Source organism: Nanorana parkeri, unplaced genomic scaffold, assembly GCF_000935625.1.
Source record: "Nanorana parkeri isolate BGI_ZX_2015 unplaced genomic scaffold, ASM93562v1 scaffold401, whole genome shotgun sequence".
NCBI lineage: Eukaryota > Metazoa > Chordata > Amphibia > Anura > Dicroglossidae > Nanorana > Nanorana parkeri.
The window spans coordinates 569,726-595,758 of NW_017306669.1; the positions used below are offsets into that span (position 1 = coordinate 569,726).

The 26,033-nt window shown below is 42.4% G+C and overlaps 1 protein-coding gene across 2 annotated transcripts; it reads right to left on the reverse strand.

Moving 5' to 3' along the window:
* Nucleotides 1-778: 778 nt before the first annotated feature.
* TMEM259 (transmembrane protein 259) lies at nt 779-23,637 on the reverse strand. 2 transcript variants are annotated; one of them, XM_018559537.1, is made up of 12 exons: nt 23,453-23,637; nt 22,989-23,197; nt 16,427-16,696; nt 12,644-12,755; nt 10,227-10,337; nt 9,277-9,399; nt 9,085-9,185; nt 7,224-7,281; nt 7,015-7,098; nt 6,799-6,931; nt 2,824-2,923; nt 779-1,875 (listed from the first exon to the last, which is right to left on the reverse strand). In XM_018559537.1, the coding sequence occupies exons 2-12, from the start codon at nt 23,184-23,186 to the stop codon at nt 1,276-1,278; spliced, it is 1,890 nt and encodes a 629-aa protein (XP_018415039.1). In that variant the 5' UTR covers nt 23,187-23,197; nt 23,453-23,637; the 3' UTR covers nt 779-1,275. The 2 variants fall into 2 exon arrangements, with proteins under 2 accessions (XP_018415039.1, XP_018415040.1); XM_018559538.1 differs by having other exon boundaries at nt 22,989-23,194; nt 23,450-23,637.
* Between the last annotated feature and the right edge of the window lie 2,396 nt (nt 23,638-26,033).

Consider the following 26,033-nt stretch of genomic DNA (forward strand, 5'->3'; position numbering starts at 1 on the left):
AATACGCCTAGGACACATTCAAATACTCTCCCCATTCTGTGCCCTTGACAGTTATGGCAGCTTCCCAGGTAGAAAGGAGATGGACTTTACACTCTGCAGTGTTTTCTTAGTGTTCAACGCTCTGCCAAATTGGCAGTGTTAAGGGCACAAAAAACTGCATATGGCCATTACCAGAACTGCTAATCTGTTAGTTTTTTTTAAATCTTCAGCTAAAGTATTACGATTATAGATATAGTCTGCAGCAAGTCAATATGTCATATATAGATATATAAAGTATTTTCTATAGCACATAAACAAGTGCATGTAAGTATACACTAACATACACAAAGATTTATACGATTATACAAAAGTGCAAGATAAGAGGAAAATGTATTATTTCACACATTTAGGATGATTTATGGAACTGGAAGAAAGCAAAATGTAACTCTTGCCTATAGTAACCAAATTCTTGCCATCTCTGCTGTGGTGGTGAGAAAATTAAAGATCTAAATTGATGCCCTGGCCAACACTGACACATTGCTATGCTTCACGGTTAAACAGCAGGCCTTATACAAACACAGGCCTTGTTTGCAGCCACAGATAAAAAGGCACATATACATAAATCTGTTGTACACACGTTGTGCCACAACCAGCTCTTCAGACTATATGGGACAACTAATTTGAACTATGCAAGCACACTTCTCCCAGCTTACACATTTACATTTCATAGTCCTGTAAGCAGAGAATAAGTGGGTGTAGGTATAAAACCACCAATCTTTAAAAAAAATCCTAAAACAAAATGATCACCAATGCTTGGCCTTTCTAATGTGGGGTAATCTCAAAATCCATATGATTTCCTCCCCTTTAAGAAATTAAACCGCGGCGGAACAGGAAATACATTTTATGAAATATGACTGACAACTGATCATAGATGAGCAGTTTAACATTCATACGTAGGGAAGACAGAGTTCACATGTATGCCCACAAAATACCCTACATTAAAATGCTAAGAAAACATTACCCCTGCTTTATTATGCATCTGTATTTTCCCCGATTTAGACTTTTTTGTGGTATTTAGCTTAAATGACAGAATAAAAGCATGTAAATAAATGCAGTCATGTTTGAGTGCGTGTACACTAACACACACATGCACTGGTCTGAATGTGCAGCAGGCCCCTGCCTTCAATAGCAGAGCAATACATCTTCCATACAGCTCCTGCTAGGGGGAAGTACATTTCTCCCCAATCCCCCATATAAAAAGGCGTATGGAAAGAATATTTGGGAGAGAGACTCTGCTCAGGAGTCCACAGCAATATGCTCTGTATCATTTGCATTTGGCTGTGGAGCACTAGCTTCTGTCAGGGGCCCTGATGAGAGATTTCTTCGCTCTGAATTATCCTGGCTGGTATCTAAACATCCTGGGTTACAGTCTGTGGGAAGGGATCTATTCTCCACTTGGGGTTCAGTCAGTGTTTGAGAGCTGTTTCCAGGTGTAGCAGAGGGCAACTTGGGGGGAGGATCCCCAGTCTGTGTCACTTCCGCAGTACTTTGTTCAGGGAGTTCACTGCAAGCGGCTTCCCGAGCTGACTCTTCAGACTGTGGAGATGTACGAGGTGTACCAACTTCTATAGTTGATGTTTCACCACTGCCCGACCCACCATCCGTTAAAATCACACCTACAGCACCCAAGCCAGATGTAGCTGGTTGAAGGGTAAGTCCAGGGGCAGGTGGAGGGTTTACAACAGATGGCTCAGAAGCAGTATTGTTATTTAAGTTATCTTGAAGACTTGTCTGGTTCTGACCCGCCTGCTGGTTCTGAAGGAGCATTTCCTGGATTCGGATCTGCTGCAGGATTGCAGGGAGTTCATAGTGATGGAAAAAATAGATCATTGAATGCTGGAAAGATAAAAGAAAAGATAAAAATTACACACATGCAAAAAAGTACTAGTTTATCACACTAATACATATATTATAAAAAGCAACAATGTCACAATCTGCACAAACAGTTCAGAAATGTTCCTCAGCTGTTCCTAGAAAGGGAAGTAATGTGTCAGGGATAACTATAGGAATGCAAGACAAAAGTATTTGCCAGCATGGAAGTGGATTCAGAAGGATTATAGCTCCATCATAAAGACTCATCCACTAGCCCTCTAACAGACAGTGAAGCCCACAGTTAGCAGGAATTGGAACACCCATTAGACTAAAAAGGAGAATTATGAGGCGAGTGATTTTTACTCAGCCTCATAGTTCGAGCCAACATGCGACAATGAAACTGTCACAGGTCGGCTCAGTAGATCGGAAGTGAGGGAACACATACCGTCGCTCGCTCACTTCTCGATCCTGTCCCTGCAGAGAGCCGTGACTTTCACTCACGTCTCCCTGCAGGGATTCCCCCCCCCTCCAGCGCTGACTGGAGAAACGAATGGAGGAGGGGGCAGAGCCAGCTGTTAATCACGCAGCTGGATGGATCTCGACATTAATGTCAGGATCCGTCCCAGCTGCGGCAGTCTCAGTATACTGCGAGCTGTAGCTCGCTAGTTTATGTCCTCCCGTGACCCTGAGGAGAGCTATGGGGAAAAACACTTACCCATAGTTATCCTTTAAACAGTAGACAAAATGGTGTACAGAAAACGCCAGAATACCACAACAGTGCAATTTTTGTTCCTGGGGTGGCCTGGTGTAATACAGCAATGCCCTCACAAAAAAGCATAAGTTGTTCGTACTGCATCCTTTTTATGGCTTGTTTTTATTTTGCCTGGATTGTACCTTAAATAAGTAGCACTCCAAAGAAGCAATGCATTTTAGAGTGTGCAGCGGCTGTGAAAACAGAACAACATCTATTACCTGAATGAAAAGCCAAGATGTCACAAGTGCCAGGCTGCTGTACTGTCCATTGAAGCGATAGTGGTAGGCATAAAATGCAAAGTGATACAAGTAGAAAAATCTAGGGGAAAGAGAAAAAAGGATGAACACCACACAAGAAACTATAAGCAGAAAGCCACATAACACACGCCTTCCTATTTTTAAGGCATTTCACTCACTCATTTTAGATTCCAATTTAAGTCACAGAAATATGTAGTCAAGCATTGTACTCTTATAGGTTTTACGAAGGCATTCCTGTAACAGCAGATGTGTAGGCGAGTCTTAACGTGACATTAAAGGCTAAAACTTTTTTTCCCTTACCTTAAATAATGTCTCTTAATCCGATCTTCCTCTTCTTTCCAGCGCTACGGCGGGTCTCCGATCCAGCACTGACTCCTCTGTCTTTGCTGGCACTTCCTGTCCCACGGCATCTGCATGCAGGTGCACGCGTCAATACTTACCTTGCGCCTCTCCTGGTCTCCCAGCCGAAAATCCGAACTGTGCATGCACCCGCCCCAAGATGCTTTGCAGCCACCCGAGCATTTTTGGACAGGAGCGTGCGGCGAAGAGGGGTCAGTTTAAACCATTTAAAAAAAAAAAAAAAAAACTTTTTGCATAGATCTACTGCTTGATAACAGTAGATCTATGCAAAAAAAAACCGGAGGGTTTAAAAAATCCTTTAATAAGATGTGTAGTCTAAAAAGCACCATTGAAATGCTCTTCGTAATCAGCCTCATCATAAAACACAGACGTGACCGGTGTCGCTTAATAGCCTAAAAGAATAGGATGTTATTGGAGTATAAAAAACGATTTTCTCTCTCATCCATTGAGGGACACAGGAAGTCATATACTGTTTGAATGTTCAAAAGCAGTCCAACAGCACATAAAACGTAAACATACCCACCAAAAAGGGCGGGGACTGCCTCCAGCTCAAAAGAACCACGTGAAGGCCCTTATAACGGGAAGCTGGCAACAGATGAGGTACAGAAAATGGACCGAATGGCAGCGTCACAAATTGGTAGTACAGAAAACCCACAGCAAGTTGAAAGAATCGTTGATGCGATAGAAAAATGGTGGCATGCAGGCATGCTTTCTTTATGTCCACAGAGGCCAGAAAATCTCCCTGATGGAGTGAGGCTATAACAGACCTGGTAGGTTCCATGTGGAATTTCTGGGCAGGGATGAAGGCACTTAGGGCCTTGAGATCCAAGATTAGGCAGATGCCCCCATTTAGCTTGAGAGGTTTGAGTAGAGCCCCTGAAACTGTTCTGCCACAAGGAATCGGACAATTAAACCTTTTTTTTTTTTAGCAGACTGGCTAGGGCTACATGGAGATCTTGCTAGTCTGTGCAATGACACAGGCAGGTTGGAAGTGAACTGGGGATGGGGTTCAGAGCATAACTCTAGCGTGGAGCCCACCTCCTGTACTGAAGCATCTAAGATACAGGCTGTCCAAGTGTCTACAAAGACTAATAGGCATCCCCCAATTGGCAAGTGAGGGCACATCCTTATGCTGAAGACGACTTCTCTAAAGGGTTCAGAGACTTGGAATTTTAAGGTCCGTGGGCAAACTGAGGGTCAGGCCTGGGTCTGAACTTGAGCTTTGTCTCCAGCAAGGAGTGAGCCTTCCCAGATTGAGCCCTGGGCTCCTTGGCTGAAAAAAGAAAGAAAAAAAAGGAGTACTCTTGCCATCTGTGGCATGTTTGATGGGCATCCAGGGCAGCCCCAAAGAAGCGTCCCTCAAAAGGAAGACAGGCTGTTCCTCTAAAGTGGAGTGTAAAATAAATAAGAGCTAAAATGTTCTTTCAGTTTGGAAGTAATGGCAGTAATGGCAGAAGACTGCAACTCCTAAGGAGACATGTTTGTCCATTAAGGCCTGAAGAAACTCAGCATCAGACAGAATCTCAGTGGCTAAGAGCCCAGAGGCCGTGAGCAAATCAAATAGAAAATCTGCTCCCTCTTCCCAGGTCTACAATCAGAAATGCTACACCACAGAACAGAAAGGCAAGGAAGCTCAGGATATGAGGCAAAGCCTCAAGTACCTACAAGCCTAACTGCTAGAAGCAGGTGCAGGATAAGCTGGCTAGATGTGATCAAGTCACTCTAGGTAGGCTGTAGGAACAGACTTCGGACCAGATTTCTTTCTGGTTCCCGCCAGAACAACAGCAGCGCAGCTCAATGCTGAACAGCAGGAAAGATCGGTGAGCGCATGCGCTCCACCTGGTCGATGAAATGACTCCATCAGCAATAAACTCTTCTGTGGAAAAACTGCAACACAGACAACAGGAAATGTTTATGTGTTCAGTGATGCAAACAACAAGGTAGCCCCCGTAACTCAGGCCGAGTGGCCTACACACAACGGGGCCTGGGTACGGTACTCAAAAGCTAGGATAAGGAAGTAAATTCGATGGAGAAAAAAAAAAAAAAAGCTTGTCAAATGCGGTTCCATTTTTTTAAGCAGAGCTGAAGGAAAAATGTCCATCCTCCTAGGACACTAGCAAAAAACTAAAGACTGTTGGGAGTAGGAGGAGTTATCCGGGGCTGACCTCACAAAGATTGTTTGCCAGTGTACGATCCTCCTTTAGGTGGCAGTATAACCTGAGAGTAGGACTTCATTTGTCCCTTAATGGAAAACAAAAACAACTGAAATACACACTTCCCAGAAGAATGCTATGACTGTCTTTCCACAACCTAACTGTAAATTCTGTTACAATACAATATTCCTTACAGCATGTGCAACAGGATATGAGCTAGCTAACACACAAGCATGCAAAACTGTGTAACCTTGGCTTTTGAATGAAACATTCATCTCTTCCTAGATTGTCTAGAATGCTGAAATGTTTAATATTTTGCAGATATGAACACCTTTAAAGGATATCTAGCATCATATATATTTCTAATTTTTAAGTGCTTGTACATGAGGCAATATGCAAGTGTAACACTTACAGGTATTTATTACCACTCAGATCACTAAACTCTCCCTCAAAATGCATTCGTCTGCTTTCCTCATTAAAAAGGATAGAGCTGTTTTTTAAACGCCAAAATACACACATTCTCTCCCAAAGCAGAGCTCATACGGAGGTACGGCGTCCAGCCATCCTCGCTCTAGATAGATGCAGGAATATGGGTAGCTCCACCTAGTGAGGACGGCTGGACGCCGTTTGGAGGTGATTTAATGCAGTTTGAAGTCCAGCCGTCGTCCCCCCCATCTCGCCTAAATGAAACTCCATACCTCAGTACGAAGCTCTGCCTGGGAGAGAATGTGAAGCAGCCCGAGCTTTGCAGCTGTGATCGAGTGATGGCAATGCTTGACAGGCTTGAATGACAATATTAAAAGAAATGCATTTTATATATTAATAATTATGCATTTGTTTAATTTTTGCAAAATGTGAACTTAGCCTTTAAGTGAAGTTCTTGTTCAAAAACATCTGACATTTTAGACCCCGATTCAGTGACTTGCTACAAAGTTACAATGTTGCAGCCTGATCACTGGGGAAAAAGGAGATGAAGGAAATTCTTACTCCTACCTGTAGCAGACTGATATCATCTTAGTTTAGACAGTCACTTGCCTGGAGCTCCAGGATGGTTCTAATTGATAACAGTACTGATTTTTGTTTTTTGAAAAAGTATACTGGTTGCTGTATATGGTGAAAAGTCAGAATTAACAGATACAACCATGTCAAGTTACTGAAAGGTCCACTTTAAGCATCATTTGCTTTTCCTGCAACACCAATGTAGGTGCATATATTATGGTAAATCTCACATGGAATTAGACCTTGGTAGTTTACAAGATAAATACAGTTTATAAACCAGTGCATTGCACAGAACTCATCTCTGCTACATACAGTTTAAGTACAGCAATAATATGTAATTATAAGTACACTGGATAAGATAGAGGTACATAGAAACAAAGTGCTTAGATAAAGAAGAATGTTGTATTAGAATGATGTAACTGACCTAAGCCAATGCCTCTTGCTGGTGTTAGTGTGGCAGCATATAGCATCATACTGATCAGCAAGCCACACAATGAGAATAATGTAGAAGGCCGTAGTTGTGTCATTGAAAAACTCCGACATAATGGCTTCCATTCCTGTTTGGCGAGATAAGATTTATAAGCACAGGTTTACTGCCAACTGAACAGAAATAATTCAGGATCTGAAGCAGGCTACTTACCTACAAGTGCCAAGATCACAGTGAGCAGGGGAGCTGCTGGGAATGCAATACTCATATTCATCTCTAACATCTGCAGAAGGTCAACTGTGTAAAGACAGAAAATAATGAACATGGGTAAATGTGAAAGCAGGGAATCACAATGGCGAGAGGAAAAGAATTGCAATAAAAGCTAAAGAAAAATGCTGCCTGTTGATTAAAGAGCCACTTACCAATGAAGACAAATATCTGATGATGAGAATACCGCAGAAGCATGGACACTGAGAGAGTCTAAAGGAAGTGGATCAGGACACAAAAATCACACAAATATAAAAAAAAATAAGCTAACATTTCAGACTGGACTACTTTCTGAAACATAGCAATCCTATAGTTTACATGAAGTTTTTGAAGTGTTTCATTTTCAACCAGTCATGAGTTGACATTAGGATAATGTGCCTATGGACACCCTGTTACTCTCATTGTAAGTTCTGACCTTGTTTTCCTATGGTGGAATGTCTGCATGCAGAATGAAAACCAGAATATGCCACACCTGCATATTGAAAAATCAGAAGGGACCTTTGGTTTTCAGTGCATTCAGGGGGCAGTAAAGGAACATCTAAGGTGCTGCTGGCAACATATCCGAGTTGTCTTTATCCGAGGTGTCCTACTTCCTAGTTGAGGGGGCTATACCTTAGTGTTATCTGTGTCCCCCACGTGTTTCACAACAAATGGGAAATATATTTTTCTTTTAGGGTTTCCATAGGTCAGCCTCCAGATAATCAATTATATCCTTAAGGCAGAGGTTTCTGTACATATACTCCTCCCCCAAATCCCCCCTCACTTTATGCTAGCCTTGTTGTCTTTTTTTATCAATTCTAAAGAAGGCATCAGACTTGGCAAAACAAAATGACAAGGACAGGAGTGTGGAAACTAAAAAAAAACTAAAAAAAACTACTTGTTCAAGGACTAAAGTGTGGGCCCAATCTACTTGTCCATTACAACAATCTATGTACTTGTCAAGATACAAAAAAAATATCTTAACCAAAATTGTATGTATACAGTGCTAATTTGCAAGCAAAATTCAGAATACATGGCACAGGGATGTTTTGGACGGCAGTATGGGATACAGATACCACACCCGTAGCAGCGGAGCGGGAGGACTGTTCGCTGAAAGGCAAGTATAGCGGGGGGAAGAGGGGGCCAAATTTCACCAGGAAATTCCAGTTTCCCAAATTACTTGGTAAAGGGAACTTTCCCTTTATTGCACATTGTGCATGTTAGAGAGTGCTGCTGCCCGACTACCACAATATGGCACACAGTGGAATGGGGGCAGCACTCAGAGTACACACACAATGCAGTAATTGTGCGTTTATTCGCATGCAGATGGAGGGGCAGTGGGGTTGGTTTTAATTTACATTTACTTTAATAATTTGTATTTAACTTGTTTCATATTTATTTTTTTACGTTATCACTTTATTTTTTTCATTATTAATTTACTTATAGGGATTTTTTTTTTTACTTCATTTTTTTTCTTTTCTAAGTTTATCACTATTTCTTTTTTTTTATTGTATTATTTTAACTTAACTTAATTGCTATCACACAGGACTTCATCACTAACAAGCCGCTGTGTGATAGCATTCGGAGGTGACAGGTTTTCTTTATGGAACCTGTCACCTCCAATATAGGAGTTCTAGCACAGCATTGTGCTGGATCTCGTGACAGCTGAAACTGGAAGGCTGCGAGTGCAGCTCTGTCTTCGTGTTCACACTGAGCAGAGTGGAGAAGGGATGTTCTCCGCTCCCCATCCTGATCTAATTTGCTGGGACCCTCAGAAAAGCAGGGCACTGCAAAAACCATGGCGGGGAGGCAGAGAATAGGCTGGTGGTGACAGTGGAGGTGGGGGACAGTGGACGGTGACAGATGGCGGTGGGGAGAGAGAGGTGGTGTTCGGGGAGGGGGAGTGACAATCAGGCTGCTTGCAAGTAACTTTATTGAATACTTCCTACTGTGGGATCCACATTTAGGTGCACTGATATAAACTGACTGTTAGAAAAAGAAAAAGAAAAAGAAAAAAAAAGGAGGAAATCCACTCACAAATATAACCATGATGACAAAGGCAGCAAGGTATGAAGTGCGAGCCATCCACATACTGACGAATCGATAATGTTCTCCTGACACCACATTTCTTAGGAAGCCTGTAAACAAAAAATATATAAATATATATTTAAACCATCCACAAGCCAAATCATTGCAATAAGAATGGCTCACACAAATTGCAATACACACCTTTGTTTTCCTCGTTTTCTGCCAGGGCCTTCACACTTGACATAAGAATATCGTCATAACCAAGAAACTCGTCCAGCAGAAAACGACTAAACCTGTCCCCAAAGCACAAGTCTCGTGTTGGGTCTGTGAAGAACAAGTAGTAGCATTAGTGTAGCGCAAAGGTTTATTATGTGTTGATTGGCAGCCCATATAAACTCCCTATCAAAACGGTTTCATCCTAGGATTATTAGGAGAGTCATGGGGCTCCCATCTTATGCACAACCCCGAAAGAGATGAAATTAGATTAGAGAAATGAAGACTATTTATGCATGTTCCTTTCCTCCAATTACATCAAACCCACTGTCCATATTATATCTCATTGTGATGCACAGAACACCTGGCCTACTTATTATGCAAATAAGTAGCTAACCACACAGAACCCTTTCCAGCTTCTCAGAGTAGCAGATCACTTTCAAGACTTAGAGCAGTGAAGTTTGCACACTACAACTTATTGTTCACTTTCATAAATGGCATAAGTATTTTAGAAAATCCATTAAAACTAACGATCATCTATACAGGATACGTATTTAAACATTTGCCGCATGTTACATTTTATATGATATATTTAAAGTGTAAATATAAATTGCCTTTATTTTGATGGTGGAAAAATATTCAAAGTTATTTTTTTCTGCCTCCACGGTGGGAATAGACCACTTTTGGACAAAGTTTTCATAAGAATGGGTATAAAGCACTTGGAAGGCGCAAACAATTTATCAGGCTGATTCCAATCTCCGTTGAGAAATAGTTGAAAAAGTAGGTGAAAAGGGAAAATCTTTGCAGCCTTAGGAGGGTTCATCTTTTTGCTGCCTCTGATGTATGCTTGGAATTGCTATTTTACACTGACAGTGCGATATATTACTGACTGCACAAGGACACTGCTTTTTGCTTATTATTCAGTATAAATCACCTACCAAGTGTCACCACCATAACGGGGATGTTGAGTCTTTGTCGTGTGCTCTGAGAGAGACGGAGGAATCCATATTCTAGTGAATACTCCACTATGTATTCTTCTTGAGGCCAAACTGTAAAAGAATATAGGCAAGATAATCTTAAAACCTTTTAATATTTTAAAAAGGAAAAAAAATGTCATGAACACAACATGAAGGCCAATGCTGACCTCACATTATATTAAAAAATTAGTGGTCTCGTTGTTATGTTAACTCTTTGGGTCACTAAACCAGACAAAGTATAAAGATAAGGACTTTTGACTCTCCGATTTACACACTTGTTCTAGGTCAGTGACTCAGAAAATACTATTGAAAATACCATTGCCAGTGGGTCAGCACAGCAACCAAGTAGCATTTTCAGAAGAAGCTCACTAATGGCAGCTCCAACATATCTCAGTGAATTCACTTGGTTGGAACAAAACAAAAATGCAGAAAAATGACATTAGAAAATTAAGTCTGTCCTGCATATATCTGTTCCAGGTCAGTGACTCGCTAGTGAAGCCAGGGGTAAGAATGACAGGGCTTGCAGCTTTGAACACAAATCAGCAACTGCTGCTCCCACTTTTCTATACTCATAATCTCTACTTAAAACAAGGTTTTGACATTCTTGCGTCTTCTGATCCAAATGTCTTCCATAAACTGCTCTCTGTAAATAATGAAGAAAATGCGGGGAAGATGACTCAAAGCAGCACCATGTAACATGCAGTCATTAGTACAAAACAAAGAAATACAATTCCATACTATAAGGGGAATTAAAAACAGCAGAAAATACAAGGGGATAAACACTGTGCATATTCACTGTGTACGCAAATACACTGACCTTCACAACCTTAGTCACCAAGCAAATTCAAACAGATTATAAACTAATAAGGCATTCTAGAATAGGAAATTAAGGTTTGCAATATAACAGCTTAAAGCCTTTCTGTGCATAGCTAGGAAGCACAATAGGTATGTTCTCAGCAAATACTGCTGTATGGAGTGCTATATGCAGTAGTTTTAAATACACAGTAAAAGAAGAAACTGCAATAGGTTTACTACCTATAGTAGTCATACACTATAAAATCAGGCACAATAGTTAAAAACACACCATACTGTGCCACATTCAAACATGAGAGGTCCTTCTTCCATTATATCCCAAGCCTTCTTTGGATGCTATATTAAAAAGGAGAACTATGGGGTTAGGGCTTTTCCCCCATAGTTCTCCTAAGGGTAACAGGAGGACACAAACTGGCGTCCTCGCGTCACCCTAAGCTCAGTATACCGCAAGCTACAGCTCGCGGTATACTGAGACGCCGCAGCTGATTATGTCTGGATCCGCCCAGCTGCGTGAGTGACAGCAGGCTCTGCCTATCTAGAGGCAGAGCCAGCTGTACCCGCCCCCGTCCGTTCCGCCACTCAGCGCTGGAGGATCGGAGCGGGGGGAATCCAGCCCCTACCCTTTCACGGCTCTCTGCCAGTATGTGTTCGCTCACTTCCCGATCTACTGAGCCGACCTGTGACAGTCTCATTGTCACAGGTCGGCTAGAACTATGAGGATGAGTGAAAAGCACTCACCTCATAGTTCTCCTTTAAGCCATGTATACATGCTTTGAATTTCTTCAGTTTCTTGATTTCAACACCTCTCCATCAGCTGACCGAAGTAACAAGTTGGAAAATTGTCAGCTGAACAAAGCTAGCAGACAATGAGCTGCCAGCTCAGATTGGGTATCCCGACAGTGGCTGGCGGCCGCTGTTAGAATACAAAGGGAACAGCAGGAGATTCCTCGTCAACGCTCGTAAGTAGTGATCGAGGAATCGGTTCCATTTACTTAATTCAGCCAGCAGGTTGAAGGAAGAAAACACGCTACCATGCAAGTTGTGCTTATTCAGCGAGGGCCTTCCCCGAGCTTCACTGTACTCCAGCTTGCGTACTGCAGGAGGGGACATCATCACCCTTCCAATGAGAATCCCGGAAAATGCAGAGTACCTGAAATGTCGCAAAAGATGACACTACAGCACATTACATTACCCTCACCTAGGCTTGGTGGGTGGAATAGGAGGAAAAGGTTATTAAATTTTCCCTACAGGTGATTAGTAAGATAGGAGAGAGGTCCTGTCTGAATAAGCAGACCTTGCTATTTAGGTGCAAAGCCGACATGTGATTGTCTTTAACCTGTATTGTTATTAAACAACAACTAAGAAGCAAAAGAGAAGAAACAAAGCCCTTTACAGCCTATTACTGAGTTTACCCACTTGTTTCTTGTTTCTAAATTTCCAAAAATCTTTCCCCAATTTTGTCTTCACCACCTCGTTCTTTCATTATTTCTTCCAATACATTTTTTATTGCAGAAAAGCCGCCATTTATTACATAGTCAGTATCCAGCATTTCCAGGGATACTTACCTTTACTAGCAGCATCACTGAATGACAGTGCTTGACTCTGATTGTCATTGCTCTGGGTCACACTTTCAAGTGACGGTTTTAAGAACACTTTTGGTTCAATGTCAAGTTCAAACTGAAAGAGAGAAACAAATATACAATTAATTAGAACGCTGCGATAGTCTAAAGACAATTTTAATGTCATTTAATATATATCTCTGGACATATATCTTTGTTAGAACCCAGCAAGAAGGGTGCCGTAGCTTACATGCAAGTCCCACACAATTGATTCTATTACTTTTTACAGCATTAGTCGTATAATCCTGACCAGCAAGACTTACAATAGAGTACTCCTACAAAACCCTATACAGCCTCCCTAGACCATACTTGCATAGCAGACACTCCAATGATATGAGAAATACCAAACTGTATTTGTGCACCTTCAACTACAATGCTATACCAGCCTAAACAAGTAATCTACTGATCTGAAATGCTCTAATAAAAAAGGGAAGAATTTGGTTAACTTAGGTTTTTTCTTTTTAAAATTATGTTTTTGAACTGTTGCCTTTTGCTTTGATTATATACAGCCTTTGTTTTTAAAATAAAACATTCAATAGCTGGCAAATGATTCTCAAAGCACTATGGGCTAGCTAAAAAGACAGCACAGAATATGAAGATTGCTCTGAGGCTCTGTTTGTCCAATTAAGGCCCAGATCACGGAGTCTCTCGAATTCCTGCGTGAAACCCATGCGATCTCCTGTGGGTGGGAGGTGCTGTATAAGCCAATAACAGCTGCCACTACTGAATGCTTGTTCTAAGTCAGTAACTGAAAATACTGAAGAAAAAGAAATAAGGGTCAGCATGACAGGCTTGTTTCTCTCAAGACAGGTTTTATTTACTATGTTTGGTAACGAGCACATGGACACCAAAATCAAGTGCTTTATCCCAAGTGCAAGATCACCTTTTGTTATCAGTTCAGGTGAAATACATATTAGGGATGCACAGATATATCGGCCGCCAAAACATATCGGCCGAAAATTGGACTTTTGGCTAAAATGCCGAAGGTGCCATTTTTGTGCCGTTACATCGACACATCCCTGCTTTCTTTCCTCCCCGCTGGGCGCTGCTCTATGTCCGAGCGGGGAGGAGAGAAAGTGTGACAGCCAGCCGAGCGCAGCGGGAGGAGAGCGTTGTGAGCAGACGGCGTCTCTCCTCCCACACCACTCAGCCTCCTATCACAATCCAGCAGAGCGGTGTGGGGGCAGAGACAACCCGCGCTGTCACAGGAGGCTGACATGTCCTCACTGCACTGCCCAGCCTCCTGTGACAGCGTGTCAGGAAGGAGAGCGGGTACAAACACTCAGTGATGGCTTAGTGTTTGTACATAAATGAGGACATAGCATGGTTACTATATCCTCAATTATGAATGAATGTGAAGTGATCTACATCACCTCCTATTCATTCATAGTTGTAATTATAGTAAACATACCATGTCCTCATGTTATCAATGAACAGGAACACTCAGAGGATTCCTGTTCATTGATAACAGGGGATACTGAAAAAGAGATTGAGGACTTGTGTCCTCAATCTCTTTTTCCATTTTAAAAAAGGGAAATATCAGGGGTCTGTTTATATCCCCAATATTTCCCCAAAGCCCCGAAAAGTAAAGTATAAATATTTAATTAAAGATAGTACATCCCTGAACAACAGTGCAGCATTGTTTATATTTAAAGAAAAGGTCACTGCATATTCACAGGACAAGATCATTACCGTTGACCTATAAAGTAGATTGTTTCCACATTTGGCCTTTTTACAGTTATTATTGCACCAAACCATGTTAAATCTTAATTTTGCATGTTTTTGATATATTGATATTTATGTGGCAATTAGTATAAACTGCTGTAAGTGCGATACAAGCACTGTATTATAATTAGTATTTGCATTTAAAAAGGTTATTTCTATTTTTGCAGCTGAATCGGAATAACAGCTACTTTATATTGGATATATACATATTTTTAAAATGCTGCTTAGCTATTACTTGCTCTTTACTGAAAACTACAAAACTGATGTTTTTCCTTCTATGTAATAAAGGAGGGGGCTAGGGAGGTAATGTTCTCCATAACTAAACCTGTCTGTACTCTGCTGCCAGGTCCCATTATCAGTTGATTTGAACACTGTCTGTCCTAACAAAGGTTAAAGGCTAAGAAGCCCCCTACTTAATAGCCAAATTTACGTGACAGGTCCTCTTAAAAAGGAGACATAAGGGGTCCCCAAGACCCCCAATGTCACCTAGGGACCCTCAAAGAAGCTGATGAAGCAGAGATCTGCTTCAGCAGCTTCTCCCCGGATTCTGTAGCCAGTAATGACAGCTGAATGCAGACGTGATGTAATATTCGGTGACCGGTGACAGAGACGCCGTGCCGGTCCCGGACAGCACCAGGCACAGTGTATCTCAGGACCGGCGGCAGGCGCACACCTGCACAAAATACAAGTGATCGGGCGTCTCTACGGACACCGGAACACTTGTATTTCAACATAAATCGCCGGCTGCTTACATTTAACTAATTTGTTTTGGAGCAGGGAAACTATTTTTTTATAGGTATGCTGTGTGACTGGAACACAAACATGTAATGGAGTTGTCTTATATGCGTTTGCAAAAGTGGAATAAGGGTTAGCATACCTACCCTTAGGTGTTGTCAGTTGAAAAATATTTATTTTTTATATGGAGGCGTGGCCGTTTCTTCACCTTATATGACAATAATCTGTGTTTAACAGTCCCAGGTCAAAACTAAGGAGAGTTAAAAAGGAATTAAAGAGAACTATGGGGTAAGTGTTTTTATCCTATAGTTCTCTTTAGGGTCATGGGAGGACATATACTAACCTACTCCCATGACCCAAAGCTCAGTATATAGCGGGCTATTTCCTGCGATATATACTGAGAGCGCCGCAGCCGGGACGGATCCCGACAATACGGTCGAGATCCACCCAGCTGCGTGAGTGACAACTGGCTCTGCCTATCTAGAGACAGCTGTGCCTGCTCCCTCAATGCTGGAGGATCGGAGAGGGGAATCCCTGTGGGAAGCGGTGACCGACAGTCACCAATCACTGCAGGGAGACTGTCGGGAAGTGAGCAGATCAGCTGCATGTTTCTGCTCACTTCCCGATCGATAAGCTGTCACAGGTTGGCTCTCACAGGTTGGCTCTATTTGTCACAGGATGGCTTTAACTAGGAGAATGAGTGGAAATCACTCACCTCATAGTTCTCCTTTAAAAAGGACTTCAAAAAAAAAAGAAGCTAGTTGTACCTTGTTAAACACTAAATAACAATGCTCTGATCTAGAATTCTGAAGAGACGATTAAAAAGGGAAAAAGCAGCGATAAAGTATGGAAAGACAGACAGAAGTGATGGAGGACTGAACATTTCTGAATTCAGTCCCAGCCACAAGACAATGAGCGAACACAAGACTCCTGGTACACCAATAACTAGGAGTTGTAGACATGTGGTTGCTTTAACCCTCTGCCACAACATAAAACATTCATCTCTGTCCAATAAATATGTGGTACAACCATCATGTACATCATATGCTTGTCAGACTAAGGGTTAACAGGCAAAAAGAATTCATTTTAAAATCAGTTTACTTTTGATAACATCTTTATCAATACACCAGTTTTCAAAAAGTCAGCCTGCCAGCAGTTTGGTTTGGCAACTGATCACACTTTCTGGATTTAAGGTGGAAGCAGCATTTGTAAATCTATGCCAACAATATTATGACTAAATGCAGAGACACATAGCAACCCATCTCATACCTTGATAGAGCTATTGTGATACATGTCCATACTCAGCTCTTCCTCATCCTCTTCCACATCTTCCTCTGCAAGAGGTTCCTTCACTAATCCAGGGAAGGTATCGCCGTCATAAAACTGTAGAAATATAGGTGCACGACTTGAATTTAACTGGATCTCCACCCGCAAAATTCCATCTCTAGGCCACTTATCTCGCACATGCTCCAGGCAGTTGATGGGAGACCGGGAAAATGCGATGTGAATGTAAGCAAGGATGAAGAGCACCAAGAGAGCCTGGGTGAAAAAAATATGACATTAGAGATAGATATGTAACCTCACACTTCAAACAGCTAATTAGTGAAAGATGTATTACTTTGTTTGGCAACTGCATTATGAGTACACACATGTCCCACGAGGCATACCACACCAAGTCTTGACATACCCATGTCCTGCATTCAGGACTACATGGATATGTACATATAAATGCATCTCATATGAAGCTATATGAAGAGGACACATTTCACAAAACCTCAGGTTAGTTTAAAGTAGAATTAAAGTCTTTCTTTTTTGGCATATATCTACTGCTAGCAAGCAGTAGATATTTGCCCCAGGATTAAACATTTGTTTTCAAAAAATAGGCAAATACCTAATAACTTACCTGCCCCAGCTCCGCTCGCTCCTAGCTGAAGAACTGAATGGCTGTGAAGGAGGAAGTGAGTGGGCGCATGCGCAGTAGATAACACCAAAGGTTAGAGGAGAAAAGTGACAGTGAATGGACGCAGCCGGGAGCGATTGAAAGGAAGAAGATGATTGCATCAAGAGGCATCAAATAAGGCAAGTGCTTACAGCAGCATGGGGGGGGGGGGGGGGGAATAGCCTGTAATATCACTTTAATATCACTTTAACCAATTGAAGTCCGCGGTGCTAAATCCCCTTCCTGTCCAGGCCATTTTTCAGTATTCAGCGCTGCAGTACTTTGAGCCCTCGTTCACACCTGAACGTTTTGTAGTGCGTTCTACGCTCGACGAACGCTCTACAAAACGCTCAAAAATATAAATCCCATTGTATTCAATGGTCTCTTTCCCACCTTGGCGTATTTCCGCCCGTCCCTAACGCGCTACAAAACGGCCCACGCCTGAAAAGGTACATGTACTACTTTGGGCCGTTTTGTCGCGCGTTTCCATTGGGATACAGCCAAGTAGCCTTCGGAAACGCGCAACTTTTTTTACCGCGAATCGCGGTAAAAAAACGCGTGACAGACGCGCATATGCAATAAGCCTAGGTGTGAACGAGACCTTACTGACATTTATTCCGTCATGCAATGCTGTACTGAAAACATTTTTATACCATTTTTGGGGGGACAGATGGAGCTTTCTTTTGGTGGTATTTAATCACCACTGGGGTTTTTATTTTTTTACTATATTAAGGAAAAATTACTGAAAATATATATATATTTTTTAACTGTTTCCCCTATATTAAATTATATAACATTTATTATTAACCAATTTTTTGCTAAAATATAAAAGACGGGGTCACATCGGGTAAATAGACACCAAACATGTCAAGCCTTAAAATTGCGCGCCCTCGCGAATCCTCAAAAAACTACAATATCCAAAATTGGCCATAGGGGACGTTTTAAGGGTTAGTTCACACCAGAAACTGCATCACAACTGTGTGCGTCTGCGCAGTTGCATTGCGATGTGTTTTTTTCCTCTGCATGTCCCTGGATGATGCCACAATTAATTCTGGGGTTTTTTTGTATGTGTTCCGTTGGACAAGCAGTACTTTTTCTGACTGCATCTGGACGGACTGCAATGGTGTGAATTAAGCACAAGAAAGCCCATAGGAAAACATTGTGATTTATTTTGACTGCAGCAGTTAAAATAAAAGGACTGCATCACAACTGCATATGGTGTGAACAGGCCCAAAAAGCTTTTCCCGCTCATCAGTTTAGTGTCATCAGTGATAGATGGCCCTAAAATGATAGCCCTCACTCCGACGTTCACGGCGATATGCAACATGTGTAGCGCATTTGTCATTTTCGCACACTGGTGCATCGAACGCGTATTTCTGTTTATATGTGCGTAAACATGGGGACTGTCACAAGACTGTGGTTTGGCAATCATCACCTAGCCACATCCAGTCCTGTCCACTGCTTTCTGGATGAACAGCACTGACTATCAATGCTGCAGCTAACAATTTCATAATTTATTAGTTGGCTGATTATTTTTTTTTAGGGCTGTGGAAATTAAAAGATTAAATTTCTCGATTAATCGTTAACTTTTTGATCAATTAAAAACTTTCTGCACAAGCGCCAGCCAAGGCATTGGCCTATACACATACAGCACAGCAATTAAGTGATAAAATGAACTAGGATCACACTAATCCAGCACGTTATTAGTCTGAGTTGCCCCACTCAAGCAGCGGCCATATTGAGTGGGGCACGTGAGATCATTAACGTGCTGGATTAGTGTGATCCTAGTAACTGGAGGGACAGATTAAAGGACAGGAAAGTAGAAGATCGGATTAAGAAACATCATTTAGGGTAAGTGCTTTAATTAACATTGGTGGGAGGGAAAAATATTTTTGACTTTAATGTTACTTTAAATGAAATACAGACATGGAGTGTTACACTTGAGACACCACAGTATACCGCGAGCTACTGCTATACTATACTGAGACGCCGCAGCTGAAGCGGATCCCGACAATTATGTCTGGATCCGCCCAGCTGCGTGAGTGACAGCTGGCTCTGCCTATCTAGAGGCAGAGCCAGCTGTACCCGCCACCGTCCAATCTGCCAGTATTCAGCCCCTCCCCTGTCACGGCAGAGAGCTGTGACAGGATCGAGAGGTGAGCGAACGCCGGTATGTGTTCGCTCACTTCCCGATCTACTGGCCCGACCTGTGACAGTCTCACTGTCACAGGTCGGCTAGAACTATGAGGCAAGTGAAAAGCACTCACCTCATAGTTCTCCTTTAACTTCTCGTTTGGTCTGTTAAATACACCATTTAAAGCCATGGCTCTCAACTTGTAGGTCGCAACCCCGTGTTCCGCGAGTCTCCACATGCCTGCCAATGTGCTAGGTGAGAGGCTCCTCAGCTTCCCCCTAGCACATCACGGTCAGTTCCCAAGCTCAGCAGCCATTCAAAATATGCTGCAGAGTGTCAACTTGAGGCAAGAAGGGCTGGGGATATGGCCACGATGGAGCTCCATCCATATGTGCATTGTTTACAGCTCCTTCACATGCCCTGTAGAGGTGCCTGGACCGGAGTATTGTTACAATCTGGCTCCCGACACCTCTACAGGGCGCACAAGGGAGCTGTACAAGCAATGCATCACAGCACAGCAGACCACACTGGACCCCAGGCTGAGGAGATTCACTCCAGTTCTCTTTAGAAAAAGGAGACTAGGTGGATCTTAAAAAATTTATTTTTGGAGTGTGTATGAGAATGTATGCGAGTGCCCGTTCACAGGACTGCGTGATTAACGCACTGTACTACGCAATTGCACCTACCACACATTCTGATGCGGGAGGCGCATTGTGTTGCCATTTCACCCCAAACGCACCATGCACCCACCAGTTTGATCTCCCGCTCGTATAGTATCCAAGCGCCATGCGTTTCAACCCAGTAAGACTTGGGTTGTAACTTAACGGCAAAGGACAAAATGTGGGTCCTGAGATTACAAAGGATGAGAACCACTGATTTAAAGTGTTATTATACCCGTTGATGCTGCCATAAATCAAGTGAGCCCCTAACTTGCTGTGAACTCTGCTTCTGTTGCACTGAAATCTCCAGGTGTTTTATAAGTCCTGCTCAGTTCAATACAGAATACCGCCCTACCTTGTTAGGGAGATAAGGAGAAAGAGGTGTTCTGTAGTGGAAATCAGAAGCAACCAGCTTAGGGTGACAATGTCCCTCCACAGATAGCGTGCAGTACAGAAAATATGTTACCAGGTGAACATAAAGGGGGAGAAAAAAAAAAAAAAACTTGCTATGTTCAATTGTGACTGTGACCATGTTCAATTGTGACTGACCTTAAGGCAAAAAACAGTCCCACGGTACAAAATGCATAGCAACCACTGAAATGTCCTCTTTTTGTGTAGAGAATTAGGAAAATGAGAGACGATTATTGACTAGCAGCTTTGGATTACTACACTTTTTAACCGTTATTATACAAGTTCACATAGGCGTAATTAATCTGAAAGAGCTTTACCTCCCAGCAACATTTTAGTGTTGGCAGACGGGATGCACAAAAAAAATAATAATTGATTTGAGATAGTTCTTTCATTTTTTTATTCTGAGAAATACATCTACCCATCTATGACCATACCAAGGACCAGTGTCTACAGGCTTTGTGCTGCAAATGCAAGTAAGCTCAGAGAAATGAATTAGTGTCTCAGCCATTTGAGGAAAACCTGCCATAAGAGACACATGGAGGCTGCCAGTGCTGACTTATGCCTTTGAAAATGCTAGTTGCCTAGCTGTAAAACTAACCCTTTTGATTCGATGTTGTCACTAACCTAGACCCAAGTATGCACATAGGACTTCTGACATTCCTGATCTACTTGTTTGTTCCAGGTCATATTTTCAGAAACAAAGCGGAGTGGATTGGGCAAGTTTAAGAGCCAGGCAACTCATGTTTTTAGAAGGAAGTCAGTGATGGCAACCACTAGATTTCTTTCTTGACAGATTTACTTTACCTATCCAGAAAAAGTCTTGGTCGGCCTTGGGAATAGGTTGGGGGCCCACTTGCCCAATATGTCAATGACCTAGAAATGTCCAGGAGCTTTTCGAAAAATACATATGGCAAGTTGATATGAGGCCATTGCTCACATGTTGGAAACAATTATGATCAAATCCCCGGAATCAGCAGTTTGCTACATTCTGAGTCCCAGAACATTTGCATGTAGATCTGTCTGATTTGTGGAGAATCCCACAATTCTGGAATCCAAGCAATTGGGAATGACATGATTCTCTGCAGAGAAAGATAATCTTGGAATTTGGAGTCAAAATGTACCATCCATAATAATGCAGAGAAACAACCAATCACTAATATTTGCTTGATTTGTGAATCAATAATGCACCATCTGCCCTTTATATCTAAAGTTAAACTGTAAAAACATATTATACCATGAGTGTTCATGGATCTTGTACTTCTAATCATTTTTATCTGTAGGTTCCAGTGTGTAGTGTTGCCATCCGAATCTGCGTGCTCTTGATGCGGATTGCACAACGTTGTTTCAACACATCCAGCCTGCGCTGCTTTCTGCTAGTGACGAGCTCCCTCGGGGTCACCCACTACTTATCAGAACCTGCAGTCTAAATGCTTTGCAGGCTTACACTCCAACTTTCAGTATGCCAATGTGCACAGGAGCACAAACAATCATCATGTTCATAGACCTGCAATGAGCATTGTGCACAGAACCTCACACAAACCAATAAGGAACAAAAAAAATACAAATACAGCTATCCCATAGTTTCACAATATTTGGGATCCCTGAATTACTTTTATGCCCCAAGGGTGGGAAGATGCTGATGACTAACTGAGCAAGCAAATGCTAGGTAGTGAGGGCAGGTTTTCCTGGGAATTTCCCTTCCACCTGCCTCCATCCCTGCAACCTTAGTTATTTCCAAACTTTCCCCTTTTCTTCAGCTATCATTAGCCTTCTCTACTTTTTTTTCCCCTCCGTTTTCCCTATACCAAACACTACCGGGATGGTGGAGGGAATGGAGCCTGGTATCAAACACGTTAATTCAGTAATTGTCAGCTGAATCACGAATGCAAGGCCAAAAGTCCTTACAAGATTGGATCCCCAAGGCAAGCAACTGCTCAGAGCCCTGAATCCATCATCTTTGCTTTGGTTGGGACTGTATCATCTCTATTGTTCGCCATACCTCTGTAAGGTGTCCGATACTTTTGAAAAACCGAATAAAAACTACTGTGAATGAAATGTTCTTGTAGTACGACTGGGTGATTTGCGAATACACTCAGTCTTGCAATGTGGACTCAAAGCTGAACTCCAGCCTTACCCTTTTTTCCCCCCACACTTGTAGCAGGTTTTCTCCCACGTTGAGACTGATTACTCCTAATTCCCTGCAAACTTGCATCTCTACACTATACCCATTTGAAGCTGCAGTGACTATGTTCACTCCACATTCATTTCCTGTTTAAACAACCTCCATCATTATTCTCCTATTGATCTGTACTGTTGTTAGCCCCCCTCTTACATTGTGCTCATGAGCTTTATATGAAAGAACACATGCCCGACATCCCTTTAGATGTGCTTGCAGGCGACCAATCAGCAGACTGCACCCAGTGTCCACCAGGGACATGCAGGCACATCTAAAGGGAAATGTTTCTTTTCATATACTTCCTCTGAAAATTATCTCAGACAGAAAGCTTTGACCTGCCAACCTCTCTCACCAAACACAGTGCAATGAGCAGCAGGCAGACCCAGTGATGACATCACTGGGTCTCAAAACGGGTACTTCTGAAATAACAAAATGATTAGATTGAAAAGTTTAAGTGCACGTTGATCGGTACATTATGCTTACACTACACTTCAGCTTCAAAGAACAGTTACCTTAAGCAGCACAAAGAACTCAAATATCCTACGGAAGGAGGGTGGGAAAAGCCGCGCATATGTGACCGCCATCTTAAAGAACAGGGCATGGAAGAGACGATCCCGCACGTTGATTAGAGGGTTCTGGTTCAGGTTGGGGGTTCGTACTCGATTTCCATTGATGATATTGATGGGGACGTTTCCCTGATTCTCAGACATCTTGATGGAGCCTGGAAACGTAGAAGCAGAAAATAACAATTATTTCATATGGAATTAAGCCTTACACCTTCAAGATCAGCAAAAGCCTTTTCTTTTTAGAAGCAGGCAGACTAAGGGCTGCCATAATAATCCTGTACCACAAGTTCCCGGTCAGGGTGTCAGCAGAGCAGTGTCAGTGCTCTCTTCATCCAGGTCTGTGCTGCCAAATGCTACCGACCAACAACTCTGCCAGCTACAACGAAATTAAAATCAACCTGTACACCTACCTATATACTGCTCGAAGGGGGGCCCCCAGCACTACCCCTATGTCTGTGGGGAGGGGACCCCGTTAAATGTCTGGGTAGCACAGTGTCTACCTAACGTCCACTTCCTGCCCCTCTTCCGCTTCCTCCGGTCTCAGCCATTGCGGTGACCCTGAAAGCCGCGGGGAACGATGGGATGCTGGGCAGGGCTATCGTCAGGATATCTGCATATGTCCACAATGCACCACGGCCCCCTATGTCGGCGCTGTATATGGCTGTAGCTTCGTACAGACAACCCGTATGCCAGGAGTTAGTCAGAATACCTAACGGGGGGGTAGAAGTAATCATTGCATATTCACCTGAAGCGAAAAAGCACCAGACTGTCGGAGTAGGAATAAAGTTGTGTGAAGGGTGGGCGTGGTCGTAGGGTCAAGCCCGCCTTTTTGTAGGCAGCGGCGTGATAACATAAGATGCTTGCTGGGCTGCACAGGGCTGCTACCGGTAGTGCTAAGACGTCTGTAAGGTAAAGTATGGCCTGTGTAGTTGCTGATAGGAGTGCATACCGTAGTAGGTGTCTATTTTATTACATTAATAAAGTATATTTTTCAATCAAAAAAGTAGGTGTCTAAAAAGCAATATTCCTGAGGCAGAGTTATAACACAGTGCCAGGTGGTAGATAGATCCATAGGGCCCATGTTAGGAGGTTGGAGAAGCTGGGGATTATAATATCAAAATATTCTTTGTCAGTTCTAGAGGTGCATGCACACATCTGTATTAGCCCACTGTCATACCTGAGCAATTTGTCACATATTTCCCAAAGCGTGGCAACACTTAACATGAAGAATCCCATTATTTTACATTGTGGTCGCTCACACCTGAGTGTCGTGTCACTTGTTTATCAAAAAAAAAAAAAAGTGATTATTGTAAAAACCCGAAACTGCACCCCATGAGGTTTGAGGGCCCATTGGCACCATGTTGGGCTGTGCTTGACCAATGCATAAGGCTAATTGTTTAATGTCCTGTGACAATGGTAGGCAATCTCAGCACTCCATCTGTGGTAAAACTACAAATCCTGTTATGCCTGTGTCTGTCAGTCTCATGAGACTTGTAGTTCCACCACAGATGGAGTGCCCAGTGTACCTACTTCTGTGCTATTGGCTCCGTTCACACCATCGCAGTGCGCTGCAGTAAATAAACATGAATGCAATGTCATTTTGTGACATTTCAGTAAAGTTGGAAATAAAGTATACAGTTCAGTGCGTCATTTATGAGGGATTGACGCCGTTTACTTTACAGCAAACACCAGCGGCAGAATACAGCCACTGGTGTGATGAAGCCCAGAGTGTGCAGCTGTAACACTCTATTTCTGGGTCACGGGACCTAAAGCAGCAGCATGCTCCGTAGTTAAAGGCACACTAAGCTCAGGATTTAAATCTTAAAAAATGGATTCAAGTAAATGGATTTTGTGAACTATTCACAAAAATGTATCTTATTTGTGTATCACTCGGCTGTAGGTCCTCCAATCATCTCTGAATTCATGCTGACACTGTCCTTCCTTCTGGAGGGTGGCTTCATTTGTTCCCTATGGTCCCTGTGTGTGTTGTAAAGTAGTCACCACTCCAAGTTCACTCCTGGGATAGACTACAATCTCAATACAAATTGGTAAACTAGACATGAGATTGTAGTCCATCCCAGCAGTGAGCTTGGAGCGGTGGTTGCTTTACAGCACACACAGGGACCATGGGGAAGAAAAGTAGTCACACTCCAGAAGGAAGGACAGTGTCAGCACCAATTCAGAGATGATTTCAGGATCTACAGCTGAGTGATACACAAATAAGATACATTTTTTTAATAGGTCAACTTTATTGAGTATTTTGCAAATATACAGAATGTATAACAAAATAGTGCAGGCAAAAAATCCTAGTAAACAAGAAACAGAAAAAACACAAAAGGTTTCTTGGTTCAAGTACACTCAGGAATATCAATATAATTAAGCACAAACATAGCACACATTCAATAAAGAATATCCATTGACAAAACAGCAGAGCAGAGAAGCGATCACATGTTACACTACCAGTGTTATCACATAATGACCCATGGCCGGAAGAAGAAGGGAGGATGGGAGGGGAAGGGGGGGGAGGGGGAAAAAGAAAAAAAAACGGGGGGGGGGGCAATTTAGTGTCACTTTAAGTGAAGAAGTTAAATGAAGGCTCCACTGCTACAGGTGCCTACAATGCAAAGTGACTGTGAATCACATGACCTGTTTGAAAAGACTTTGGGGGGCATGCATCGGTTCAGTCACACATCGGTTCAGTCACAAATGCTAAACAGGATCAATGAGATGGGTTTATTATAACTGCAGCTTTTTTTTAAAACTCCTTCCTCTGCTACACTACAGTAGTACTGCCACAAAATAAAACCTGCCCCTGGCCTACAGTATTTTAAAAAAAGAAATTCACTCACCTGTGTAATTTTTTTTTCTTTCTCTGTTCTGCTTTAATGACGAATCACGCTTCTCTGTCTGGCAATCCGATGGACGTGTCTGGGTTTGGCAGTTGCCAGGAGAATGGTACTTGCCTTACTGCATTGTGCCAAGTGTAAAGTT

Bases quoted from the DNA above. Each gene is read 5' to 3' on its own strand.
- TMEM259 (XM_018559537.1), bottom strand. From the start codon at position 23,186: ATGTCTGAGAATCAGGGAAACGTCCCCATCAATATCATCAATGGAAAT. The intron at 10,338-12,643 runs GTAAGTATCCCT...ATTCTTTTACAG, and splicing joins CAGTGATGCTGCTAGTAAAG to TTTGGCCTCAAGAAGAATAC. The intron at 9,400-10,226 runs GTAGGTGATTTA...TGTTCTTCACAG, and splicing joins CGTTATGGTGGTGACACTTG to ACCCAACACGAGACTTGTGC.